Source organism: Aspergillus fumigatus, chromosome 8 (genome assembly GCF_000002655.1).
Source record: "Aspergillus fumigatus Af293 chromosome 8, whole genome shotgun sequence".
In the NCBI taxonomy this organism is placed as follows: Eukaryota; Fungi; Ascomycota; class Eurotiomycetes; order Eurotiales; family Aspergillaceae; genus Aspergillus; species Aspergillus fumigatus.
In genome coordinates this window covers 1,803,650-1,829,754 of record NC_007201.1, presented here as the reverse complement: position 1 = coordinate 1,829,754, position 26,105 = coordinate 1,803,650, and the positions used below count along the sequence as shown (strand labels likewise).

Here is a 26,105-nt window from a genome sequence, read left to right as displayed (position 1 = left end):
TCTTTGATTGGTTATTCATATTCAGCTATTATCAAATCACACCAATTCATTCTGCTTCATTGGCTGCACACTGAACCATTCACCATACCAGAGAGGCAGCCAGAATCTATGGCTGTTTTCATCCGAAATTGGATGACCAATCACTTCACTGGCCAATCAGAATCACCTCTACGTCATGTGTTAGTTCTGCGAATGCTAGCACTATACCTGATTCGGACTAGTGCCTCACTAGGCAGAATTCACCCTGTGGCCCCACACACATTGAAATATGGTCAGGTGACTATCTCTCAGGGCCACCTGAGGCACTTCCTAGCCCAGAGGGTCCAGCAGCTAGCCCTAGCCCTATCTAATGATCTATTTTTGGAATTCAGCTATTTTCGTGAGATTCAGCACACACTAGATCTTGATAGGGCTGCCCAGCATGAAGATATTAGTCAGCAGGCTAATAGCTGGTCATTTCTGCAGGCCTACCTAGATCAGGGAGCACATGACTATCTACTCCAGAAGGTTCTCCCTGATTCTGATTGGTTCATTCAGGTGGACGGCCCTAGTGGACCCACTCTGACGCTAGTTAGGGCTAGGGCTAAGGCCTTTCTAGATTCTTCTAGTGCCTGGCTGAAGCAGCTACTAGCTCTCTGTCATATGACTAGTGGTGCACCTGCTAGGGGTACTGAGATCAATCAGGTGATCTGGCAGAATACCCCTATCAACCCTAGGAATCTGTTTCTGGATCCAGTGAGCAAGCTATTCCTAATTAGGCTAGCTGATTCTAAAACATTCAGGCATACTGGCCAAGAGAAAGAGGCAGTGAGGGCTTTGCCCCAGTCCCTTTCCTATTTAGTACTAGCCTATCTTGCCTATATCCGACCATTTGAAGAGGCCCTGCTTATTAAGCTGAATCAGAAGCTACCGGAGGCCCATTTTCTTCTATTCTATGATCACCGGACCTGCAAACCCCTATCTTCTAAGGTTCTATCTAGAACCCTGAAGAATATGACATCAGAGAGCCTAGCTCAACCAATCAGCTTATCTCCCTGGCGCCATCTCATGCAGGGTTCCATTCGCCATGGTCTAGGCCTTCATGATCCACTAGCCGAATTAGGAAATGATGACCTAGATGATGAGGCCCTAGGGGCTGACCAGATGCACCATTCTAGGGAGACTGGCCTGAGAATCTATGGCAGAGTGATTGCGAGCTTCCAGGGGGTTAGGGCTGACATCCAGATAGCCCTAGTTACCTTTAGTCAGCGATGGCATGCCTATCTAGGCCTAGCTCCTGACCAGTTAATCATTCACTCTCTATTCTATAATAGGGAGGTCTGGCAGCCTCCGGCAGATTATTCACCTAATTCACCTCAGCCTCAGCCTACTAGGGGTATGGAATTTCCTCTAGATCAGCCAATCATTCAATTCTATTACCCTCAGAAGCCTAAGGCATCACCTCCAGCTAGAAAGGTTTCTATTGGCCAGTTCAATGAATTTATCAGCCTTTATGGATTGCCTCAGGCTAGTGATCAAGCCCTCAGGCAGCAAGATCTATATCTAGATCTAGATCGAGATCAGGGTCAGCTAGCTAGGCAGCTAGATCCATCAAGATCAAATCTAGCATCTCACCAGCAGCTAGATGAGGGTCTGCTAGATCACATGCTCAAAGAGTTTATGCAAGATGATCAGGTGACCTTTAGAAGCCCTAAGCAGCGCCAGGCTTTTCATCTTATTATAAAACAGGTGCCCTATCTATTTTTAGTGCTTCCTACTGCTGCTGGCAAAACCACACTATTCCTTTTTAGGGCTAGTCTAGCCACTAGTCAGGTTACTATAGTAATAGTGCCATTGATTTCCCTAAAGCTAGACCTCTCTAGGAAAGCTGCTGCCTTAGGCCTTCAGCCTACTATCTGGGAACCTGGTCAGGTCATGCCACTAGCCAGTTCTAGGGTGATCTTAGTGCAAATTGAACATCTAGATCACCCTAGGTTCAATGAGCTAGCAGATGAGCTGATTACCCAAAAGAGACTAGCATGAATTATTTGGGATGAATGTCACCTGATTCCACTAGCTAAAAGCTATCGGCCAATTATGTTGCGTGCCTGGCATGCCCTAGCCCTACCTGTGCCTATGGTATTCAGCTCAGCTACCTTGCCTCACCACCTCCAGGCTGAGCTAGTTGATATGATGAAGCTAGGGTCCCTGCCTGAGGTTCCAATAGTTAGGGCTGACCTAACCCTACTAAATATGGCATATATGGTTGAGAAGGTCCCTGACCGCCTGCCTGAATCAGAATATGCCTCCTATCTCCGGCAGTTCATCAAGACCTTTGAGATGAAACATGGCCTATTTAGGTCTAGTACTACTGCTCAGGCTAGTGCTCAGGCTAGTGCTCAGGCTAGTGCTCAGGCTAGTGCTAGTGCTAGGACTAGGGCTAATGTGATCATCTTCTGCCGAACAAAGCGGCTAGTGGATGCCTTATCTGATTAAATGGATCCTGAGGCAGCCAAATTCCATTCTAATCTATCTGACCAGGCTAAGCTAGATTAGCTAGATCGATTTTAATCTAGCAGATATATCTTAGTGGCTACTAGGGCCATTGGGGCAGGGTTTGATTTCCATGATATTGACTTAGTCATCCATTTTCTGCCTGGTGAATATGAGATAACTAGTTTTATGCAAGAATCTGGTCGCGCAGGCAGGTCACCTGACCAGCCTGGATAGTTATATTGCCTAGTAAGGGCATACCAGCTGCAGGCTAGGCCTAATCAGAAAGGGAAAGCCCTAGAGGTCTCCACCTTCCTAGATTATCTAGGTGAGCAGGTCTGCCGGCGGCGTACTATATCTAGGGTATTTAATTCTAGGGCTATTGAGTTATGTGACCCTGGCTGGGCCCTCTGTAATCTATATAATCATAGGCAATCTAGGCTAGGCCTAGTTAAGCAGGCGGTTAGGCAGGAATAAGGGCAGAATCTCATTCAGATGAATATCTTTGCCTAGGCAGTGAGGTTTTGGCATAAGAGATACTGCCTAATCTGCTTTATCTCAGGTAAGCTATCTATCTTATCTATTAAATCTATTAATCTATTAATCTATTAAATCTATTGATCTATTGATTCTATTAATCTATTGATTCTATACTAACTAATGATCTAGAAGATGAACACCTCACTGATAAGGCAGCAAGAATGAGGTCATGTGCCCATGGCACTAGTGAATGCTCGCAGAGGGAAGAATATCAGGATCAGGCAGGCAGGCTACGGCATCGATATGGGCAGCCTCAGGCAGATACCTGCTGCTGGAGGTGTCTTCTCCCTACTAGGGTTTGCAAGGGAGCCCTAGCTCAGGCAGATATCACTAGGTGTTTTGACCCTAGTCTGATTATTGTGTTCTGGCTAGTAGTTAGGGACTATAGGGGGGACCTTATGGATGACCTGGATGCCTGCCTAGACCCTGCTTTACTGCCTCGGGCAGAGAAAGAAGAGAATATTCTCTTAAAGAGATGGGAGCTAGATACAGAGATGGTGCTAGGGGCCCTATTATTCTATAGATTTGCTATTTCTCATTCTGCTAGATATAGTTATAAAGCCTAGATAGATCTAGAAGGTTCTAGACTAACTAGGCTAGTATAAGTTGAATATATTTTATCATGATTCTATATATATATTTTTAAATATAGAAGGCTACCCCTAAATCTAGATCATATCAATATATATATTCACTAGGCCTAGACATACTAGATTAACTAGCCTAGTCAGCCTATATCACTGAGCCTAGACCCCCTGCGCAGGCATGTCTCACAGCCAAACCACCTAGTGTAGTCTAGCCAAATCACCAAGACTAGACCCCCTGCGCAGGCACCTCTGGCAGCTAAATCACCAAGCCTAGCCATATCAAATCACCCAACCTAGCTATATCAAATCACCTAGCCTAGCCATGCTGAATCAGCTAGCCTAGTCAGGGACCTCTTACAGCTGAATCACTAAGCCTCGTCAGCCTGCTTGGGGACCTCTCTCAGCTGAATTACCTAGCCTAGCCATATTGAATCAACTAGTCTAGGCAGGCTGAATGACCTAGCCTAGACAGCCTGCTCTGCCTACTAGATCACTATGCCTAGGCCTACTCTATAGATTTCTTTTACCTCTCTCTGACTTTCTAAATATATATATTTCTCTTATACCTTACCTCTACCTAGTAGACTAATATATATATATATCTACTATCCCTACTAGGTCTATTATAGTAACTAGATCTAATTACTATCTACCTAACTAATCCCTCTAGTCTGACCCCTCCCTACTATATATCTCTATGAAATCCACGAAACATTTACTTCTATGAATTTTTAAAAATTCTAGGCTGAATATTACTACGCATGCTATATATCATTAGACTAGTAGAAATTAGGTCTATTTACTAAAAATAATTATAATTAGTCAGCAGGTAATAAATTTCAAGGTGTCTTCTAAGAATTTTTAAAAAATCAGGAATCATGCTTACCTAATCAGACTATTATCATTCTATAGCTAAAGGTATCTACTATTCACTAAAATAATTAGAATCAGTTATCTAGTACTAGGCCCCTGGTGAATACTAAGAATTAATTTTTCTTATAGTTTCTGCCTGAATTCTAAGGCCCTAGTAGTCTATAGGATGCCTTAGGCACTAATCTATACTGGATGGTGGCCTAAAAGGGTATAGGCTTCCCGCAGATAGTGGTCTTGGCAGACCCCAACAAAAAATTTCAACCTTTCCCCTACCCCCCTAGTTCAACCACCTTCCTAGTAATTAATCTAGAATTTAATATTAGAATCTAATAGGGTAGCTAGTTAGAATCATAAATCATTTTAAATCATCAAAAAATATGAAGAATTGATAAAGATAAGGGGGGGTGATGGCTTACCCTGATCACCCCCCCCCCCGGCCAACCCTAGGATTTGTATGATCACCCCCCCCCTGATGGGCCATTATAGTGTTAGGCATCCATGGGGTCTTCCTCTAGGGCCACCACGCAGGCCAGCAGGTCATGGGCCTGGATGCCCTGCAGATAGTTAGCCTACTAAGTCATGCACAGCCAGGGGTTCACATCAGTTAACTAGCTAGCCTAGATGGCCTAGTCAGCCTAGGCCTAGGCCTGGGCCTGCTCCCAGGCCTGCACTACCTCATCCACCACAGCCTACACACCCTGGGTTAATAGGGGTGGCTGCCCATCTGGATAGCAAATATAGATATAGTAGGACCCTTTTCAGGAGGGGAACACCTGCTGCTAGGAGATATATCTAAATAACTAAGATAGCTCTGCCTCCCCCTTAGCCTTTTCTTTCTAGCTTACCCACCCATGATAGGTCTGCTGCGACCACTGATGGGTAGATCACCAGTGATTTCACATAGATTCTAGCAAGGCTGCTAGATACTGACAGTAGGATAGATCTCACTAGCAGAGCAAGCCATTTAATTAACATAGTATTATAGGTAATAGCTTATCTAGGGTATGTAGTAGGGAGATAGCACTGTCCCAGGTGATATCCTCCCATTAAGAAATAGCCTGGGCCACCTGGGTAGCAATGCCATGCTTTATGCCATGCTTTTTCTTAAGGTGCTGTTTAACTTTAATAAGTCGCACCCCATACTTGCAGTGACAGCAAATAAGAATGCCTAAGGTAGATACCTTATAAAATAAATCATATTCCATAATGCAAATCTTCTGGATGATAGAAATAATAGTTATGCCATGATGATTACTGAAAATAAAGAGGTGGGATTATAATATTACCCCTGAATTATTAACATACAGGAATAGAAGGGTACTAATTTAGATACCCTACTAAATATGATAGTGTTATACTAGTAGATTTTATATTCACACCACACCACTATAATAGGGAATTGGAAGGGTTCCTTAGGAAATATAATAGATAAGTAGTGTCTCTATAATCTACTAAATTTTTAGCCCATCAAGGCCATGGGATCTAATACCATTAGACCCTTGAATTTAATCCTATTAGACCCCGACCATCGTCCAAACCAACTAATTAGTATTTAACCCTAGCTACACCCTAGGCCCATCAGAATAGTGATAGTCCATGGCTTGTGGGATAGAAAGCCCACTACCTATACCTCCTACAGTGGATCCTAGATGCAACCCAGTATCTATCCCCACATCCATCCCTGCCTAGTTTAATATTAATAGTATAGGAGGCTTTGCCTTAAGTATTACAGTAGCTTAAGATAGTTTTTATTAAAAAGCTGTCTAATTACTCACTAGTAACCTGCAGAGCTCCCTTCACCTAGATCTACTCCCCATCCACTGGGATAATCCTAAGATAAGGAAGGTATATACAGGCCATTAGCTAGTTTATTAGATTCCCTATCTTCTATTTAGGCAGCTGACTGGCTTCCCAGAGATAGAGGTCTATCTTTTCTTTCCTTATCTCTTTAGCCCTACCCACAGGCATTAGGTTATAATAGCTAAGGAATACACTCTCTAGACAGACTAAATCCTACTGCCTACTATGTAGTGAGTCTTCCTAGCTACTATCCTTCACTACCTACCATCTAGCACAGCATATATCTAGCTGAATGTAACTATAGCCTAGGTAAAGGGGGTGCATTAAACCTAGTATAAGTAACTATATCTCTAAGAGTTCTACTTTCCCCTCTAGGTAGGCTATCTCTATAGCCTTTAAGGTAAAGTACTGTACTATATTAAGTAAAATAATCTTTATTAGTTCTAAGGCCTCTAACTACTTCTTACTATAAAAAACCTAAAGCTCATTACTTAGCACCCTACCTAATTAGAAATATAGGATGCCTTCTTTAAGTAATAGAACTAGGTAATAGATGCTACCTATTTATAGTAGGATTTCTATAATATAGCTAAAGAGGTTATTACACTATTATATCTAGAGTTCCCTAACTTACTAATATTCCTCTAGTAATACTACTATCTAACTTTATTCTACTAGTAGCTTTAAAGCTATAATAATATAGCTAGCTACCCTAGAGGCCTAGAGCTTAAAAAGCAGCTATTAAGCTTATCTTTAAATATAGAGTCTTTACTACCCAGACAGCTGCTATCTACTAAATCTAGCTATTAGAAAACTACTTACTATCCTCTTTTAGTTAAAGATAAATTAGGAGCTAACACCAGCTCTAAAAGCAGTTATTAGGAGGAAGATAAAAGTAAGAGTAATAGTAAAAGTAAAAGTAAGAATAGGACTAAGAGTAGGACTAAGGCTACTATAGAGAGAGCTTCTATAGCTAGCCCTAACTTAATATCTGCTTCCTACCCTCCTTAGTACTAAGAATTCTACCTAGTCTCCTTCCTTTAGGATGCTATTACTATTACTATAGAGCTATATTATTAGTCTGCACTATAGAAGTAGGGCCTCTAGTATACTTAGCTATATAATATATATAAAGATATCCTCATTACTAGGAAGTAAGGCCTATTTTAGAATAAGAATCTAGATATACTAGTACTAGACCCTAGGCTACTCTAGACCTAGTAGTATATTAGTTCTACTATTAGCCACTCCCTACTTATACTTCTCTAAGTATATTTCTATATAAAATAGTAATACTATATCACCCTAGATACTAGTAGCTAGCAGGCCTATAGGGTTTAGGAAGAGTATTAAGTTATAGGTGCACTGCTTATTATACTTAACTAAATAATATATAAGTATAGGTAGGCTATAGCACTGCTAGAGATCCTATTAACTACTCTATTCTTCTTCTACTACTAGATTAATTACTTCCTAGGTTAGCTATAGTAGAATATTAATAAAATATATATAGGGTTTAAAATAATATATAGCCTATAGCTATAGTAGATTATCTACTAGAAGTATACTTAAGTAATAATAATATTCCTATAGTATCTATATTAAGGGTATAGTAGATAAGGAAACCACCTATAATAAAGTAATAGACTTTAGCTAGACTAGTAGGTTAGGTAGCTACTAGATAGCTTAGATATAGTATAGATCTAAGAAGGAGTAGGTATAAGTATAGTACTAGAGCAGTATAGCTATACCTAGATTAAAGATAGAAAGATTAATTAAGATTTAATAACATTTCATCCACAGTACTAGGCTTATATTATCTTTAATACTCTTAGGCTATAGTCTATATACATCTCCTAGTACTAGGCTATTATTTATACTAAAATAGACTTCCTATAGTTCTATAATATTTTTAGCTAGATAAAGGACCTCTACTAAGACCTTTTATACTTATTATAGCTCCTGCAGCTCCTTATCTACCTTTACCTAGAGGTATTCTATAAGAATATCTTTTAAACTCTAGCTAACCTATATCTCTAGTAGCCTCTATATCTAGGCAGCCTAGCAGCTAGCTGCTAGGGTAAGATACTATTAACCCTCCTAGGTTTTACCTAGGTATTCTATAATAGCTTTCTAAAATCTAATCTATACTTTATAACTAGAATAAGGATAAAGGTTACCAGCCTTAACATGCTTTTTACCTAGCTTTAGGGCTAGGATAGTAATAGTAATAATAATAACTAGCCCTAGAAGCACTAGGAGTTTAAGATATACTAGATACTCTATTAGTAATATTTTACTATTATTATATAGGTCTATAGACTCTACTAAGTATATATATAGCAGATAATTCTTAGGCAGGCCTTCCTCTGCACCTATTTCATCCTATTATACCTAAGTATCTATATATTCTAGTTATATAGTGTGGGTAATAAGCTCTAAACCTAGGCCAGCATATACCTAGATCTTATAGAGTACTACTATAGATAGCTGCTATAGGATAGATAGGTTATCTAGATAACTAAGGTTAAGCAGCTCCCCCTTTAGGGCTAAGAGTAGGTAATATATCCTTATAGCCTAGATATTAAGCTCCTACCTATTCCTCTAGACCTAGATACCTAGCTAGCAGAGATAGTAGAGCTATCTATTCCCTATAGCCTAGATCTCCCCTTACTAGTTATTAGGGTGTGTCCTAGCCCTATTTAGAAGTATCTATTAGTAGTAGAACTACATTACTATTATCTCTAATTATTCTTATGTATATAGAATTTATTACTTTTCTAGGTTTATACTAATCTAAAATAGCTAGTAGAATATCTTACTCTTTATATATAGACACTTATAGTAGCTTAGTAGTAGTATATCTAATAGTTAAATATCCTATAGTCTATATAGTTATAGCAGTCATATTCCTAGCCTAAGATCTTTAATATACTAGTAATATTAAATATAGGCCTATCCACTATAGACTTTAAGGCTAACTTAGATCTAGATAATATCTAGGTTAAGTAAGAGTAGCTTACATAGTAACTAAGGTAGATATAATAATAAGTATAAGTTATATAATATAAGACTACACAGCTCCTCTAATATAAGTAATTTATATACTAGTTCTACTAGCATGCTTAACAGGCCCAGCTATAAATAATAATATTTACTAAATAGGAAGCTAGGATAATATATTTCTATAAGATATAATAGCAGTAGTAAAAAGCATAGTAATAACTAGAGTATATCTCTTAGTAAATAATATAGGATATTAGTTAGCTCTAATAAGAATTAGGTCTAGTAGAATAAGTTAAATAAGTTAAATATATTAAATAAGTTAAATAAGTTAAATATATTAAGCAAGCTAAATATGTTAATCTAGTTTATCTAGTCTACTTATAAAGCTTCATAGTTTGTCTAGTTTGTCTAGTTTATCTAGTTTATCCCATTCATCTAGTTCATCTAGTTCATCCAGTTTGTCCCATTCATCCTATTCATCCTGTTTATCTAGTTTATCTAGTTTATCCAGCTGCAATACTTTATTAAGTTTATTCTACTTATTTAGTCTATTTTTAACTTTTAAGATGATATATTAGTTAGGGATATAAAGACTTTAAGGTTAGATATCTCTCTAGTCTATAGTAAGAATTATATATAAAGGAGCTATTCTATAGCAAAGTAACTAGGGAAATAAAATAATATAATTAGTTACCTAATATATAGGCCTATAGCTATAGTAGCTATAATCTTTATCTACTATAGCAGAGTTAAATATAACCTATTAAAATACACCCACCCTAATACTGCCTATATATATATAATATAGTTATTTAAAGGATCTGGCACCTCTCTAGTAGATTTTTAATAGTTTTATAGATCAGGTTCCTGTTAAGGGGACCTAGTTTAAAGCTTAACCTAATAATATATATTAAGATTAAGAATTACTTTATTATAGCAGGTAGTGTACTTCCTAGTTTATAAACTATTCCTTAACCAAGACAGCCTACTATAGATTACTCTACTACCTCTAATCTAAATAGGATAAGAGATATACCATTCTAATTAGTAGATTTTTCTTAATTTTTAGATATATTAATTATCCTTAGATTATAATGCAATGATGCTTAAATAGGATTATAATAGAAATTTAAAAGTAATTAGCGCGCTTTAGGATGCTAACTACTTTTGAATTTCTATTATATATCTTTGCCTATAAATATCTCCACCACTCCTAGATATTTTTTAATAATAATACTATTATTTAATTCCTCTCTTTAAGCTCTATTAAATGGTGTATGTTTTATTAAGATTAGTTATGGTTGTGTTGTTGACCCAAACCCAGAACTCCCTATATAGAATATCATAGTCAATTTTGAACCTCTTGGTCGATTACTACCTTTTTAATAATTATAGGCTGTTCTATTATAAACACTCCTTAAGGGAACAGCCAGGTCCAAGCATCCAAAGGGCAAGGCGTCCACTAATTCGACTAATTAGCTGGGCAAAGCCAACTTTCACCACTCATGGTACATTGACAAAGCATGCCTGGCTCTTGCTAGCCTCTAACAACTCCTGTCAATGACCATAGCAGCTTACATAAACCCATTCCGTCATATCATTATCCTCTGTACTGAACCTATATCCGCCCCGCACCTACATGGCTTCTTGCCTGGTCAGAAAATTGCATATTCGACAGAAGACATGAGGTACTTTGCCAGGCTATGTCCCATGAAGAGGTTCTAGGCAGCTACTATCTACAATGCCAAAAGGTCACAGGGTTGAATCCCTTTGGAATCATCGGCCCAGAACCTGCTTATATACCACTTAACCCCTAGGCCGCATATCATGATAGGCTACATGCCAGGATACACATACTGCATTAAAATAAACTTCGAGATAAATATGGAGTACGATGCTACATGAAGAGAAGTTGCCATCATGGCACTGCTTCTGTAATATCCTCGTCGAGAAGTCGATCCATCTCGGAGCCACGTTGGGGGTGCCATGTGGGATCAATCCAGCGTCTCTGTATCTCAAACTCAAAAGGACCCCTTTAGTGTCAGGTGACGCATACTCGCTGTTAAAATATGGTAGATGGGCTGATTAGATGATAAACTCTCTTGTGGAAGAACTGCGGTTCAGGTTGAGATTGGCTGGTTACACTCCACTTTTTCGGTTCCTCTTAGCCTGATGGTCTAGCCACAACAGTGAGTCCTTGACAATTAAATGTAGACGTCATTATGACATATTGAAATTCCATGAACAGGTGATTACACAGCAGATGTGGGGTCTGCCAACGGTATATATTAGGAAAAAAAACTTATGAGTAACTATGGTTGCAAGGTTTAGAGTTGCTTTGATCTTCACAGTTGCTTCTAAGCTGCTCTATATCCCTTCTGATAAGCTTTATTGATCTAAAGTCCGCTTCTATTATCCATCAGACGAATGTCAATTCTACAAAATCAATATCTTCTCCCACTCCAGAACCATAAAACAGCTACCCACCTGCGATAAGAGCTACAAAACACCAAAGAGTGACAAGAAGAACCTATTGTTCCTTATTTCGCCGTCTCTTCCGCAAACCTACATCGCCTAAGCAACTAGTCATACCAATCTAAGAAGGGAAAAATGGAAAATAAACTGTGTTCTCAATTAGCCGGCCGGGAATCTCCAGCCCCTGAAAGCCAGTCCGCTGAACAGCAGATCCCTTTTTGCTGGGGTAGAATACCTCGCAGCTCGCAGCAACAGACGGAGATTCAAATCCAGCAAACTTCCGACAATATCAAGCCTTTCCAGTTGGAAAGTAACCCTATTCATCCTCTTGAGGGCCCTGAGATGGCCAAATATGCAGGTGACAAAGTTAGGCGTCTGTCTTATTGATATTGTTAGTATAGCTGCTTTTTTAGTGCAAGTCATCATCTTTGCAGAAGTAGGCTCCCTGATGGCAATTTCTCATCATTCTACAGTAAGGTGGTGTTCCGCAGGAATAGGAAGGATTGAAAATCATTCTAAACCTTTTATTTTCCCTCCTTAAATAATCATGAGATTCCACCATTCCTTCCATAGTGGGATTCATCAGCTCAAACAGAAGACACTGCTGACTGAGAGCTGTGGTTATGAAGTGCATGTAAGAGTAAAAGACATCTGGGAAAGGGGTACTATTCCTCTAAGGCTAACAGGATATTCAGCTCATCATCTCAAACCAGACCAAAACCCCCAACCCCGCCCCCAGCAGAACGGAAAAGTAAAGGACTTTGTGATTCTACATATTCAATCCAGATTGAAATGTATCTGCCAGGTATATATTCTCTTACCATGAAGTTTTTTGAAACCACCAAAGTGCAAAAGTGATTGTGGTACTCTCATCTGCATTAGAGCCATTAAAGGAGTATCACAATGTTTTACACTATTACCAGTGCCTCAGCTTTGCTTCATTCCGTATTCAGGGGCCAATAGAGACAGCTGCTCTAGGATTATTTATGGAAAAAATGGCAGCAAAGATGAGAACCATGTGTTGACTATAGTTAGGTACAACATGAGTGAGTCAACAGAAGGGCCAAATGCTGAGACTCTTTGATTCCTAAAGTCTTTGTATACTTCAGAGTGTTAGGTGTAAATTCTGATGATCTGGCCCAGGCATAACACAAAGATGCTCCTATTCATTTCTAATAAGTAGCAGGCTCCTTCTCAGCAGGAACCAGTGGGTAAGCCCCTCCTAGTCCTGTGCATTACTAATGTTAATGACCTGACTAGCCTACTAGCTGTAGGATATCCAAAGCTTAAGCAAATTTGACTAAAAAGGTGTCCAGACGTTAGTCCTATCAGTCATTCAGTCTAGGGTCATATTTTTTAACAGCAGACAACCTGGAACCTGTTCACTGCCAAATATGATACTACGCTCCCCCACACACAGGGTTTCAGAGTGCTAGGGGATAGAAAGGGTAAGCATTAGGGATATTTGCAGACTGGAGAAGAATTAGAGGAGACAAAGACAGCTGGGAAAATGTCTGGTCAATGGAGAAGGCGATACCTGTCACACCCTGGGATCCGTCTCTGCTGTTCTCTGCTAGTCACTACTTTAGGAACAGGGTGATATGGTCCCTGGACTATACCCTATACTTAGTTCTTACCTAAAGACGTACCACCTAGTAGCCTTAATGATAGATCTAGGTATAAGACAATATAATAGTATAATAATCTAATCTAGGATTAAGGTTAGCCTATAGATAATATAAGCATAATAATAGTAGAGATAGAAGCAAGGCCCATTAAGTATATATACTTAATAGTAGAAAATTATTTAACTAATAAATTAGACTAGTGAACTTATACTTAAGATTATAGTATTGATTATAAGGAACTAAAGTCAAGTCCTAGATGCATAGTAATAATTATCGTACATAGTATAATAGTATGGTGGTAGATTATGATATTGATACCTTCCTATCATTAATCCTATAACAGTATAACCCCTCTATCACATTATATCATTTATATGATCATACTCTGGTAGGGACTAGGGAATATGTCTAGTGGTTTTGCAAATAAAGCATAGGCACACTAGAGCCAGAGGAGGTTCCTAACATACTATCATCTATTTTTGAGATGTTCCACATTCACTTTCTTAATTAAATGCCTGGCATGGAGATACAAAAATAGCCTTTATGGGCCTTGTGCAATAAGTGGCACTAAGTAAAGGGAGAATACACCCCCACCACCATAGGGTGTCAGCATTTCCGGAGTTTTGGACTCGGATAGGCTGTGTGTTCACAGTCCCCAAGGATGATTAGCTTTAAGAAAAGTTCATGATAGGTTTCAACGCCCACTTCTGTAGTATTATTAATATCAAGAATAGACAGTTGACTTGATAACGTGAATAAAGATAGTGAGGTGGTTCAATGGGAAGATGAGAGGATGGGAAGAGAAGGAGAAAACACAAGGACTCTGTGTGATTGTCCCGGTCGAAAATGGAAGGACCTGGATATGGGATAACACTCCCTCAGTACATATGTAAATTATTCATTCCCCATGTATTTCGGCCCCTTCCCGATAATCGCCTCGATGAAATCAAACCCTTCCCTCTGCAACCACCAAGTCTGTGAGCCAACCTTCATCGTCGCCGCAAATGTATGTTCCTCCCCAGGAACCTCGGTCATCCCACACTTCACACCTGCCTCTTTCAGCCTCTTAAGATAATTGCGGCTCAAATCAATAGGCACCAATGTATCTGCTGTGCCGTGCACAATATATGTTGGTGGATAATTAGCCGAAACATTCTGTGCCGGGTCAACCAGCTTGTACTCCGGATCAATGCTTTGACCCTCTGGGTAGATTGCGGAAAGTACAGTTCCGGCCGCGATATGAGAAAATGCGAATGCATCGCGTGGTTGCGAGAAACTGGGACCCTTGGATGCGCCGGACTCGATCTGACCCTCTAGCGAAACGGAGCTATCTGTCGGGACGGGTCTTTCAGCGTAGACTTTATTGATGAAATCAGTTGACAGGTTGGGGGGCAACTTGGCTCCGACGTGGGGGAGTGGTTTGGACCAGAGCGGATCATTAAAATTGACTGCGCCATAGAGAGAGAGGAGTGCTTTTGGTGGTTTTGGGGTGTTAAAGCCCTGTTTAGGTTAGCCTGTTTCCCTTCTTTCTGATCCAATAGACCTTTAGAATCCGATGAACCCATCGATGCACAGAATATCCAGGAACAGATACTTTGTGTATCACGGAAAGTAAAAGGAACATACCAAGCTCAACGCCAGATGTCCTCCAGACGATGTCCCAAACGCAGCAACGTTCTCTAAGTCCGAACGGTACGGCCCATACTGTGCCAAAACGGTGTCTAGGTGCCCGGCATGTATCCACGCCAGCAAATCCCGGATATCCTGCATTGGACCCTCCAACAGGTTTACACCCGGACACAATCGATGATTCGGAACGACCACAATCCAGCCCCGGCCGAGGCAGTCGTTGACCTGGGGGGTGGAGACCATACGTGAATGGCCGAGCATGAAGGCGCCCCCATGAATGTTGATTACTTTATCAATCAGCATTTCTTCCAGTATAGTTTACGACTGTTGTATGACCCTATACTCAATTGGTGCTGAATGGTACTCACCGACAGGATATTTCTGTGGGGTTGCCGAACCTGATGGGGGAAGGAAGATGTCCGTTGTGATCTTGCTGCCTTGGACATCTTTGTATAATGTCGTTAAAGGTTTATGGATAGCCATGGTGGATGCTGTATGCTTCGACTCATGACCTATAGGTATCGCGAACAGGGCCAACGGATAACAATTGAGGAGGGCAGTTTTATAGCTGTCAACAAGCTCCACACTGGGGAATTCGGGAATTCCGGGTGGGGCAGTCGGAGATGGGAGGATTGCGGGAGGGCTAGAGAAATTGGGAACAAAGTTCTCAAAGAGTAGGAGGAGGGGCACAGATTAGGTTTAACATCTGCTTTGATGTACATCATAGTGCCAGAAACCACTTAAGTAGGTTGTTCCAGAGGTTGGTTACCATTCAGGAGCAAGTTTGGTAACTAATATAATGATAAATAGTTATTAACAAAGTAAATATAGATGTCTTAAAGGGCTAGACCACAAGAGAGGTGATTCTGTTCTTAGATGGTGCTTTGAGGAGTACACATACTGTCCTTAAGCTTAAAGTGCATTGTAGCTTTAAAGTTTTTTTTTTTCCCCTTCTTGCACTTATTGAAATTCATCCTTTGAAAGTCTACTTCATCAAGGCCATAAGTTATCTTTATCCGGAACGCAATAATCCATACTTGCTGTAGTGGTTTAGACTAATATTTAATACACGTTGCATCCTTTTAGCTTTCTCAGTTGTCTTTGCGGCCAAATCAGCATCTTAACTCTGAGACTTGGTTCATGAAGTCTGTACACCAGATCTTGCCTCAGAGTTGGAGCTGGAGGTCCTGTCAGTACAGCGATTTATTCATGCCATTTCTTGTACTTGTCCTATGCTTAGGCGTCACACATATGAGTGATACTGTCCAGGTTGCTAGTATCTCTCCGCAAGTTTCAGCAAGCCTGTGCCCATTGGTGTGTCATTCGACTAAATCATGTTCTGTGCTTCTAATACCTCAAATGTAGATGAGGTATACTAAAGGTTATTACTGATTAATATTAATTAAGAATCTAGTTATCTTTAAAAACACTCACAGCAGTTCTCACTCTCACTTTAAGAAAGTCTGGAGTCGATTGTCCCAGACTGGCGGCATGGTAGTGATCTGCATCATTAAAAATTCTATGTACTTGGAGATTTGCTGAAGCAGGCCATTCATCCAGTTACTATGCTGCTTGACTTGACTATTAGAATTCTTTAAGGCTCATATGTATCAACTATTTCAGAGTATCAGTCATGCATCTCGTGTACTTGAGGGGGGCGCGTCACAGAAGAATAGCAATGTCAGCAAGTTTGTAGTCGAATACAAAATATATCCAGTAAAGTAACGGTCAGCTCTCGCAAGCCAAGTATGCTGGTCATAATATAACCCAGTGGTTTCAAATACTTTCTGCTGTTGGGCATCAAACAGTATGTCTTCTTTGGCTGCTCTAGCGGTCATTCGCTGCGTCAATATCAATGTCCATCAAGGTGCCAAGTATCGAACGCGATGATTGGTTGTCATCCAAACGGATGTTCCTAGATTAGATTTGAGGATATAGAAAGATTGTTGATCTGAGATGTTGAGGTAAAATACATCGCATAAGTTGTTTATATAAGGCGATGAGGTACATAGGTGAATATTGTCCCTAGATTCCCTCCAATGGCTCCTCAGTTCTATTCATGCACTAGGATATTTATAAAGCTTTAGCACTCTCCCTCTATACTAATATGATTTAAACATAAGACATACGCAGCGCATCAGGAGTTGAGAATGGGTCAGGGGGTAGGGAGTAACTATTAATAGGTGAATAAAACCTGCAACAGTGACTCCTAGTACTAGTCCTCACCTACAAATGGCATAGCAAATTACTTTAAATTTATGAAGGAGTATAGAGGAATAGCAAAATTCACAATTAAGTGACTCTCTCCTTTTTTTGAGCCCGGAACATACCATAGAACCAGGATCAGACGAAGGATGCCCAGTAAATCGAATACAGTGTTAATTGAGAACGCGCTCCCTTCTGTCGTATTGTCATTGTAACCCAACTTATGTGGCTCATTAAACATAAGAGACGATGTCATGGCGGCAATATTCTAGGATCTTCTCGCCTTTGCAAAGAATTTGCGTTGAATGCCCAACCAAAGTGCTCTGATATACATTACCAAGGGGGCAGCAGGAGTCGAGGTTTAGTAATTTATATAGTGGTAAATAGGGAAGTTTTAAAATGCGCTCCGATCTTCATGAAAGCCTCCCTACCTCGTCCTCCGCCCAAATCTCCACCCATGGCTCCAGGGGATGAGCTTGAGTTGGGCATATTCCCTCCAGCTAAGGAATTATTGGCCTATTGAATCACCTTTTCTAGTATGCAACTGAAGCTTTACAGGCCGGATTTCAGTAACAAAAAATAATAATTGTGTTATACTTATGAATTACAATTAGAGAGAGCATTTTGCACTGCCCTTGTGAAGTTTCCTGGTTCTATCATGAATGGTAAAAGCTGAGTATTGCTGACAGATGTAGTCATCCGCTGTTGGAACTACATTGCCAGCCAAGGAACATGCGGACGCCGAATGGGGCCAAGTACAAGCACACCTCACAGGCCATTGATTTCCACCGCGGACGCGATTAATGGCGAGGAGATTGGACGGGAGAAATCAGCGTTGTAATTCTTTTTCTGGGATGACTGTGTTATACTCCTTATTGTTCTTGTCTACAGTAGAATAGCCTACGCGTGTTCAGCGCCATGTTAGGGTTTAATAGTTGCAATAAAAATACATGTATATTCTAAGGAGCAGAGCAAGTTGATTACTTGATGGAAATCATGTCAAGCAAGATTTCTAGTGAATATTATACTGGTTTGCAACTCAAACATTTACAGTTGTAATTTCTCTGTCCACATAGCCCGACCCGAGATCCTCCACATGGACCCAGAAAGTGACTGAATCCTCGAGAAACTTGTTCCGCTAGAATTCTGGGATGCCATATTCCCTCCACTTTCAGTGGTACTTCACTATGTGGAGACGCGGCAGAGTTCTCTCAGCATAACTTTAGTATTGTAGGACGATTCTATCAACCGGGGAACGTAGGTTAAAGTATGAACTTCCTCACACTGTGCAAAAGATGACATATCGGAGATATACCTTCACAGCTAACCTATTACACAAAGTTCGTTGTTTTGGCCCGAATCCAAGGACCGGCATAGTACAAGGGAAGCGCCAATGCAATCACTGCCCACTGGATACCCGCAAACTCGTAAAACATCTTGTCAACACCCACGAGCGCCATCCACGAGTACGATCCCTTGGCCAGCCCAAAGGCAACCACGTTTTTGGACGCGTTGACCAGAACCAGCGCCTCTCCGCTCGTGCGCGGGTACGAGTCCACGACATATGAGAGCATGACCGAGGGGACGAGAGTGAGAGACGCGGCGGACAGAGCTGCACCTGCGGCGGGGCCGATATAGTGTCGCTGGTGGGCGAAGGAGTAGCCGAATATGATTAGGCCGGGGGGGCAGAGGAGAAAGGGGACGAGGAGGGCTGGGAAGCGGTGCTCCGGTTTGTGGATGTTATTGTTGCGGCGACGTAGCCATTGCGAGACGTAGTCGGTGAGAGGGCCAGCGATGGGGAAGGCAATGATGATGCCGATAAAGCTGCTAAGGGTGAATAGACCGAGGTCGGCCGATGTGAAGAGGTAGGGAGGTGGCGAGAGAAGCGATGGGCAGAGAGTGGAGATGGAGACAACCCTAAAATAGTCGGTACAAGATGCTTCCAAACTTCTTGGTATGGAAACTGAATGGCTTACCCTCCGAGAACGACACCATACATGACTGAGGCGAGCAAGACTCCAGGTATCACGATCAGCGGTAGCGGCAGGGCAAAGGTGTAGCCCAAGAATTTCAAGACTCCCTCTTCGCGGGCCGCCTGTGAGATACCAACCTTAAAAAGCCCCTTCCAGTAGGCCGCATAACCAAATGAATCACTGGTCGACCGCGAAGGTACTGTTGCAATGTGTCGTTGAGAGACCTTCTCCAAATCCCCCTGAGGTTCGTCCTCAGTCGCAGTCTCGGCCTCATAAAGGGTTTCTGGCAACAGGAAAAAGGTTGTCACGAAGTTGACTGCAGCAAAGATCAAGCACAAATAGAAGAACCATCTCCAGCCGTTTGATGCAACCAGGTAGCCGGCAATGACGGGTCCGATCTGCGACCCGCCCGAGAGAAATAAAGCGTAGGTAGCCATCGCACTGGCATAGTTGCGTTCGTAGAATAGATCTGTTAGGGCATGTTAGATGATGCTTGATCTAGAATCATACTTAGGCAAACGTGCCTGCGAGAATACTGGGCCCCAAGGACTCGATCGAACCATATCCTGATACAATCAGCGGATGCGTGATTATCAAGACCCGAAAAGACATACCGAAACTGGCAAAAACACGAGCTCCCATGAGGCTATTGTAGTTTTTGGCGACACAAGTCCAGATAATTCCGGTCACGAACATCGCCATAGAGATGAGGACAACGGGACGCTTGCCAAAACACAGCGCCAGAGGCATCCAGAAAATGTTTGCCAAGCCCATAGCCAGCACAGAGTAGCTAATCAAGTCCGACAGTTTTTCAAAGGGAAGTTGAAGGTCCTCTGCCAAGCTCCCGAAGCCAGTAGCTATCCCAGACTGTATAAATATTGTTAGTCCTTGATTGTCGGGAAGACTCGAGTCGTCTGTACGTACTGAGTACATATTGCCCATAAATACAAACACGTTGACAGTGAGCAGGGCGGAATATCTCACCCACCGAGGGAAGATCTGTTGAATTAAGTCATCATCAGGGCCCTCAAAGGATAGGCAAATGGCGGCTAGAAGTGATCGCATACCCTGGGATCAATCTTTGATTCTGCCATGGTGTTGTTTACTGGGCAGCCGGAAATCTTACAAGGATGTATGTTGTGAAGTTAGTGAGAAGACGTAGTCCTGCAGCAGCCAGGACATCATAGACTGAAAATGTGGCCCAAGGGAGAGAACAAACATATATAACGTCCTCTCGGCAACAGCCTGTTTCTTGGCTATACTGTTCCTAATCACGTCAGGTTTCAATAACGCTCCCAACATGTCTCTGGCAATATGTTCCCCCGTGGGGTATTGGTCATCCGGGGATGACGCAGTGGAGCTAGATGCGCTACCTCACCTTCCACCTCGAAAAGGGCATCTCTTAACAAGCCATTCATATCCGTTGCTTGCTGAAAGAACCGGATATGCCGTGGGCGCAAGAGTTTGTCGGGACCATTTCGGGTCCACATTCGGGCTTTGGGATTCGTTGACTTGATAAGTGGTGCCTTTCGGGTCCACATTCGGATTTTTTTGATTCGTTGACTCGATAAATGTTCCTGTTTTCAAACCATGACAGGCACCCAGCCAAAACCCGATGTAGACCTGGGATAGAAGACTTGGCGCAGTTGTAGTTGTTGTAAGCGATTGGCTTGAGTGATGTTTTGTCGAGCACAAGAATCCCACTTGATTGACGCGTTTAGACTCTTGAACCGCACAACTAATTTACAATTTCCAGAAGTCCTTACCCTGCAGTTCTACCGATGTCCAGATGACAAATTCTCGGTATTTCCGAGCAGCACGCACCGCTGTGTGATCATCTACTGCCATACAGAATTCTCAGCAACCAGTTGATGGGCTGCTGAAGATCGTTAGTGGGCTGTTTGATGGAACTGTACCTCATTTAAGTAATACGAGGCCTGCTTCTTTCTTAGGTCACTTCCCCTCGGTAGTTGTTTTCTCTCTTTCACCACTTCAGCAATATCTTTTGAACTCAGGCAAATGGTTAGGCTCTTTTAGGAAGGTTATCTCTGCTGTATCATTCCCATACTAGCCTCAGTGATCTTTACCTACATCAGAGCATGCAGAAATCCCACAGGAAAGCAATTATTAAGGATTCTTCTAAGCAGCTTAGTCTCTAAACTTATTTCTACCACTATAACAGCATTGCTATTCCTTTTAGAGACGTAGATCCACGAGCCAGATGGCAAAGAGCTGGAAAAGAGGGTGATATTTTGTCTTAACCTAGAAGATCAATCATACCGTTCCTAGTAGATTGTAAGTATATAACTTTCTTTTACTACGTCTGGCGGGACTACCAGCTGCCTACACCTACAAAATATTCCCATAGGTCCAGTCCTGATTTTATGGCTACGATGTAATCAAAGACATGGAATGCAGTTAAGCAGCAACCGAAACTGTTCTCCAAGACGTCTGCAAATATGTAGTCCCTGTTATTTCTGGCAGAGCTAGATATTTATATGAGTGACTCGCATTAGACTATGATTTTCATGAAGTCCCTTGCCAGTGCATATATGCATTATGAACAACAGTTAATTATATCCAAGCATCCTCGTCCAGCAACCGCGCACAGTATCAGCTATCCAACATTGGAAGCCCACCCAAATCATCAAACAACCTTGTAATCCCTTCAAACGAGTAGTCCGGTAATCCAAAACCGTAGGCCCACTCCTAAGTGACAATTAGTATTTAACAAAAAACAAGCCTATCAAGTTTCTCCCGGGTCCCAACATACCGGAATATCAAAGCCAGGTGGCTGCTCCTGTTGATGCATTGCATGAGCGTGCATACTGACATCGCCATCGTAACTGGGCCGAGGTTCTGAGCTGCGCAAGTCCTTCAGATAGTGCTTGATGATCTCGACGGACTTTTTTGCGACGACAGACTCGTCCATAGCTTCTAAAATCTCGACCGCCATGTCGACAGAACGTAATAGCGGGACTGTCTCAGGGCGCATTCCCAGTTCGGACATGGGAAGGAGAAGGGTCAATGTCGCGTACATGACGTATGTTGTGTTGTACCACCTGTTACAATTTGCTCGTTAGATCTCCCTATTTTGCCGGGGTGGGTTCTGGTGCGGGGTGGTGGAGGGATGGAGGGTACCAGCAGCGGAAGAACGTGTGGACGCGGAAGATATTGTATATGACCTCGATTGTCTTCATGGCTGCGTCCAGGCACTTTGCGATAGTTTCGTCTGGCTCCGTGGGTGTGTGTCGCATTTTGCGAGTGAAGTAGCTCAGAAACGGGCGAAACAACAACATTTTCACGTTATAGTATCCTTTGCAAACTCAGTGTCTCTATCGGTTGACTATAGATCTTGGCACTTACGAATCTGCAAAACCAAACGCTGTCTGCGCGCCCATTTGGGGTCTTTCAGTGCACCGCTCGATGGCTGGTGCCCCAGGACATCTGGTCTGATTCGGTCCGGCAGTCGGGCCATCCATTTGTCAAGATCTGCCTCGATATCGAAAGCAGCCTGCAGCTTTTCCTGCAGAGTGATGCGCGAGTGGTAGATTTGCACAGATACGCGCCTAATGATCTGAGCGAAGTCCACCATCCAGGGTATAATGGCGTATTCGGAATCATCGCGTTCTGGGAGGCCGCGATTATGGTATTCGTCCATACCTAGGGTGTCGGGACGTCCGATAGAGAAACTGACTTCACTGCAGTATCATCAACAATTGGTCTGGTCTAAGACCTATAGTAGACTTACATTTCGAGAGAGAAGATGCCCCTACGACAAAAAGCGACTAAGTACCACTATTGTGAAGTATGCTTGCTTGTACTCACCACCAAGTCTTCGAAATCCAGCCAGACCGTTCTTCGTCCTTGGGATTGCGTACATGTCGGTTAAAACCAACGGCCAAGCAAGTACGTACAGCGAGGCCCAAGTACATGTAAGCCACTCGTGATTTTAATCAGTAGTTATTCACCTTACACGCTGGATGGCACTTACAGTTAGGATTTAGTTCGTTTTGGCATATTTTTGCCTTGGAATAAGTTAGCCCGGGGTATATCCTTGTCGTTTGCAGGCTGCACTTACCATTAAGTATAAACACTGGACTGTGTCCAGGTTATTAGAAAAGTGCAGGTGATTCAGATACATCCGCGCTTCACTGAACAACTTTCGACTCCATTCAAACCGCGTTAGCCCCCCCAGCTTCTCCTCATCCCAAACACGGACCAAAGATCCAAATGAGAGTACACTGAGGTATAGAGCCACGAAACTCGGCTCTGGCTGCCGGGTCTTATTGAACCATAGATCACGCGCCCGGGCATAGAAGTCCTCCTTATCAATCAACGGATGAATGAAATGGATATTCTCAAAGTACCCATTAATGAACGCGTGCGCATGCTCAAAGTAATAGTTATGATCCTGTAGTGGCGCCAGCTGCGCAGAACCAACTGTGCACGAAGGTGAGAAACTGGAGTTATGCAACGTCGAGATCAGCGAAAACCCCGCCTCTGGGGCGCGAGAATCCAATCGTTCTCCCGCGCGGTCTTTCTCTCTAGTCGTCTGAAGGTGCCCTATCAGTGCTGCTGATGAGGAACTGCCGTGAAACTCAATCCCGTTAGTGTGATGATTCAGCTCGCTGATTTCATGTTCGACAGTGTCGTATGCTTCCTCTTGCGCGTCATAGGGCGACGGTAGGGTCTCCCTTGGAGTAGTTCCGTTCGGCGGCATAGACAATGGTGTAGCATGGATGCTAGCCTGGGGAGCTGATCCGGGTCTCGAGCGCGTCACAACTTTGGGGGTTGGATGAGCATGGTTGGAGATGAGCTTCGACTCGGCCAGGCGCAACTTTGCGGTTAGATCTTCGACTTTCGCCTCTAATTCGATTACATAGCTAATACAGTCAACAGAGCCATTATCTAACTGGAACGAGCAGACTACTGGGAAAATACCTGGCTGACCGGTCGCTTTCGCGCTGCCGGTAATTCCTCTGATAGATGCATTCGAGCTTGTTTTCTGCCCATGATCAATCCTCTTATCATATTGAAACCAGTATATGTGACAAACTTACTCCTGCAGTGAGTGCAAGGATACAATTCGTCGCATTTGTATTTCTTCAGGCGACACCTGTCGCATGCCTGCGTAGCACGTTGTCGCTTTGGACGCTGTGGGGGGGTCGGAGAGGATGGCTGAAGCTGGTGCTGCATCATCCACGCATATTTGTATCGCTCGTTGAGATTGATATATTTCGAACTCCCTGTCAAGCGTGGCTGTAGATGACTGACGTTCATGGACGTTCGATGAGAGGCCATGATCTCTCCGCTCGGCAAGAAAATGTCCCGGATATTCCGAGGACAGCTACAGAGCCGGGATGAATTGCCGTGGGAATTCCCCGATTCCCCGCTTCTCCACCTTTTTAGCAGTTACGTTTGGAGCAAATGAGGGGCCCCAGTTATTTCCTGATGGATCCAGTCGACAGGACTATACTTGCGGGGGTTTGTTTGCCGTCTGTATAGTCCTGCCTATTTACATAATTATGATTCACAGTTCAATTTCCACATTGAGCTCTGTAGCAACAGGTTGTACTTGAGTGTGCTCCCATTCGGGCTCCTTATCAGGCAGCACGGATCCCTCGAACGGCTTTCCAAGCCGGCGCACCAGCGACTCAATGCCATCACCATCAGTGAATGAATACACCCGCACATACTTGCTCTCAAATCGCAGAGCAAATGCCTGACCAGCGGGAACCACCACCGTCTCTCCCTCACGGAAAACGGTGTCAGTAGAACCCTTGAGACGTACGGTCAATGTACCTTCCAGCACACAGAAACAGTGATCGACAGACTTGAAGGTCATGTACTTAGATAGCAGACCCTCACTGTACACCTTGGACGACTCGATGCTCGAGATCGCGCAGACGCCATTGCTTTGTTTCGTGGTGATGAAGGGTCTGGACATCACACCACCCAGCATCCATTTCGGGCCTGTGTTAGAGCGCAGATAGTATGGTTCGTGGCCATCTGGAATTTTCTCGTCATCCTTAGTGAATTCACCCACCTCGGGAGGTTGGTAGTTGGGTTGGAAGACCACGTCAAATTTCTCTTTTGCGGCCATGACTTTGGGGATGAGGATGGACTTTAGGTCACGGCTGTCGTCCTCGGGAACCAGGATCCCCTTGTATGGTTCCGAGACATAGCGGAAGAAATCTACCCAGTCACCAGGAGTGATCAGACCGTAGATCTCGGTATGAGGCCCAAGCATCTCGGGATTATGAATGACTTTCTGTAAAGAGGGTTGTCAGTAAAGCACTAGCAAAACGGAAAACATGATTTCTACTCACAGGAGGCACATATGCGAAATCGCCCGGTCCCATAATCCGACACTTATCCCCGTTCCACAGTTTCAAATATCCCTTCGTTACAAGAAAGACGTCGTGCGCCTGGTTATGAAAGTGGAATCCGGGGGCATCAGATAACACAGCACCACTTTGGAAAACTGCCATCAATCCATTTGTCTGCTTAGACGATGCAAGAATGCGAAAGGTTCCCTTGCTACCGGGGATAGTAATGCGTTCACCTTCCAATTGAGGGATGGCGTAGGGGACCCTCTCCTCGGGCGGTTGATTCGTGAAGGCGAGAGACATTGTGGGAGATGAGTCGAACACGATATTCCTCCGTAATTGCGTGCAGGAAAGATGAAGATAAATTGGTGTAAATACATATGCTAACCGGATGGAAAAGAGCTTTTATCCTGAAGCTCAAAGCAATGATCACTTTAGCGGACCCGATGTGGAGACAGGACAAGCTTCGCGGGGGTTATAGAACATTTCGGTGGTTGTTCTGCCGACCCCAGATAACCCGCATCTGGAGAGTCCGGAATATCCGAAATGGTGGGGACGAAAAACCAACACAAGTCACTAATTTCA

General features: G+C 42.8%; 6 protein-coding genes across 6 annotated transcripts; 1 reads left to right on the top strand and 5 right to left on the bottom strand.

Moving 5' to 3' along the window:
• Positions 1-1,143: 1,143 nt before the first annotated feature.
• On the top strand, positions 1,144-2,722 carry AFUA_8G07400 (putative telomere-associated RecQ helicase; the record flags this gene model as incomplete). Its single annotated transcript, XM_742448.1, has 6 exons — positions 1,144-1,317; positions 1,507-1,973; positions 2,064-2,300; positions 2,340-2,454; positions 2,570-2,594; positions 2,658-2,722. 6 exons carry the CDS (start codon positions 1,144-1,146, stop codon positions 2,720-2,722), a joined length of 1,083 nt encoding a protein of 360 aa, XP_747541.1.
• An 8,391-nt stretch (positions 2,723-11,113) lies between these two features.
• AFUA_8G07390 (uncharacterized protein) lies at positions 11,114-11,266 on the bottom strand (the record flags this gene model as incomplete). Its single annotated transcript, XM_742447.1, has 1 exon — positions 11,114-11,266. One exon carries the CDS (start codon positions 11,264-11,266, stop codon positions 11,114-11,116), a length of 153 nt encoding a protein of 50 aa, XP_747540.1.
• Positions 11,267-14,073: 2,807 nt separating this feature from the next.
• Positions 14,074-15,745, bottom strand: AFUA_8G07380 (uncharacterized protein). Its single transcript, XM_742446.2, has 3 exons — positions 15,379-15,745; positions 15,008-15,297; positions 14,074-14,881 (listed from the first exon to the last, which is right to left on the bottom strand). Exons 1-3 carry the CDS (start codon positions 15,491-15,493, stop codon positions 14,276-14,278), a joined length of 1,011 nt encoding a protein of 336 aa, XP_747539.1. The 5' UTR covers positions 15,494-15,745; the 3' UTR covers positions 14,074-14,275.
• Positions 15,746-18,546: 2,801 nt separating this feature from the next.
• AFUA_8G07370 (putative MFS transporter) lies at positions 18,547-20,282 on the bottom strand (the record flags this gene model as incomplete). The annotated part of the gene is made up of 5 exons (XM_742445.2): positions 18,547-19,132; positions 19,192-19,657; positions 19,803-20,055; positions 20,113-20,187; positions 20,256-20,282. The coding sequence occupies 5 exons, from the start codon at positions 20,280-20,282 to the stop codon at positions 18,547-18,549; spliced, it is 1,407 nt and encodes a 468-aa protein (XP_747538.2).
• A 1,439-nt stretch (positions 20,283-21,721) lies between these two features.
• AFUA_8G07360 (Zn(II)2Cys6 transcription factor) lies at positions 21,722-24,516 on the bottom strand. The gene is made up of 10 exons (XM_742444.3): positions 24,252-24,516; positions 24,133-24,196; positions 23,270-24,074; positions 23,183-23,216; positions 23,017-23,131; positions 22,940-22,960; positions 22,555-22,889; positions 22,330-22,504; positions 21,962-22,250; positions 21,722-21,897 (listed from the first exon to the last, which is right to left on the bottom strand). Exons 1-10 carry the CDS (start codon positions 24,490-24,492, stop codon positions 21,802-21,804), a joined length of 2,175 nt encoding a protein of 724 aa, XP_747537.2. The 5' UTR covers positions 24,493-24,516; the 3' UTR covers positions 21,722-21,801.
• A 205-nt stretch (positions 24,517-24,721) lies between these two features.
• Positions 24,722-25,965, bottom strand: AFUA_8G07350 (cupin domain-containing protein; the record flags this gene model as incomplete). Its single annotated transcript, XM_742443.2, has 2 exons — positions 25,521-25,965; positions 24,722-25,462 (listed from the first exon to the last, which is right to left on the bottom strand). Exons 1-2 carry the CDS (start codon positions 25,821-25,823, stop codon positions 24,722-24,724), a joined length of 1,044 nt encoding a protein of 347 aa, XP_747536.1. The 5' UTR covers positions 25,824-25,965.
• Between the last annotated feature and the right edge of the window lie 140 nt (positions 25,966-26,105).

What these genes read in the sequence shown, in the direction of transcription:
- AFUA_8G07380 (XM_742446.2), bottom strand. Translation starts at nt 15,493, where the DNA reads ATGGCTATCCATAAACCTTTAACGACATTATACAAAGATGTCCAAGGC. An exon ending in CCCACAGAAATATCCTGTCG is followed by an intron (nt 15,298 to 15,378) that starts GTGAGTACCATT and finishes TGATTGATAAAG; the next exon opens with TAATCAACATTCATGGGGGC. An exon ending in GACATCTGGCGTTGAGCTTG is followed by an intron (nt 14,882 to 15,007) that starts GTATGTTCCTTT and finishes TAACCTAAACAG; the next exon opens with GGCTTTAACACCCCAAAACC.
- AFUA_8G07360 (XM_742444.3), bottom strand. Translation starts at nt 24,492, where the DNA reads ATGGCCTCTCATCGAACGTCCATGAACGTCAGTCATCTACAGCCACGC. An exon ending in TCCAGTGTTTATACTTAATG is followed by an intron (nt 23,217 to 23,269) that starts GTAAGTGCAGCC and finishes ACTTATTCCAAG; the next exon opens with GCAAAAATATGCCAAAACGA. An exon ending in GCGTTTGGTTTTGCAGATTC is followed by an intron (nt 22,505 to 22,554) that starts GTAAGTGCCAAG and finishes GAGTTTGCAAAG; the next exon opens with GATACTATAACGTGAAAATG.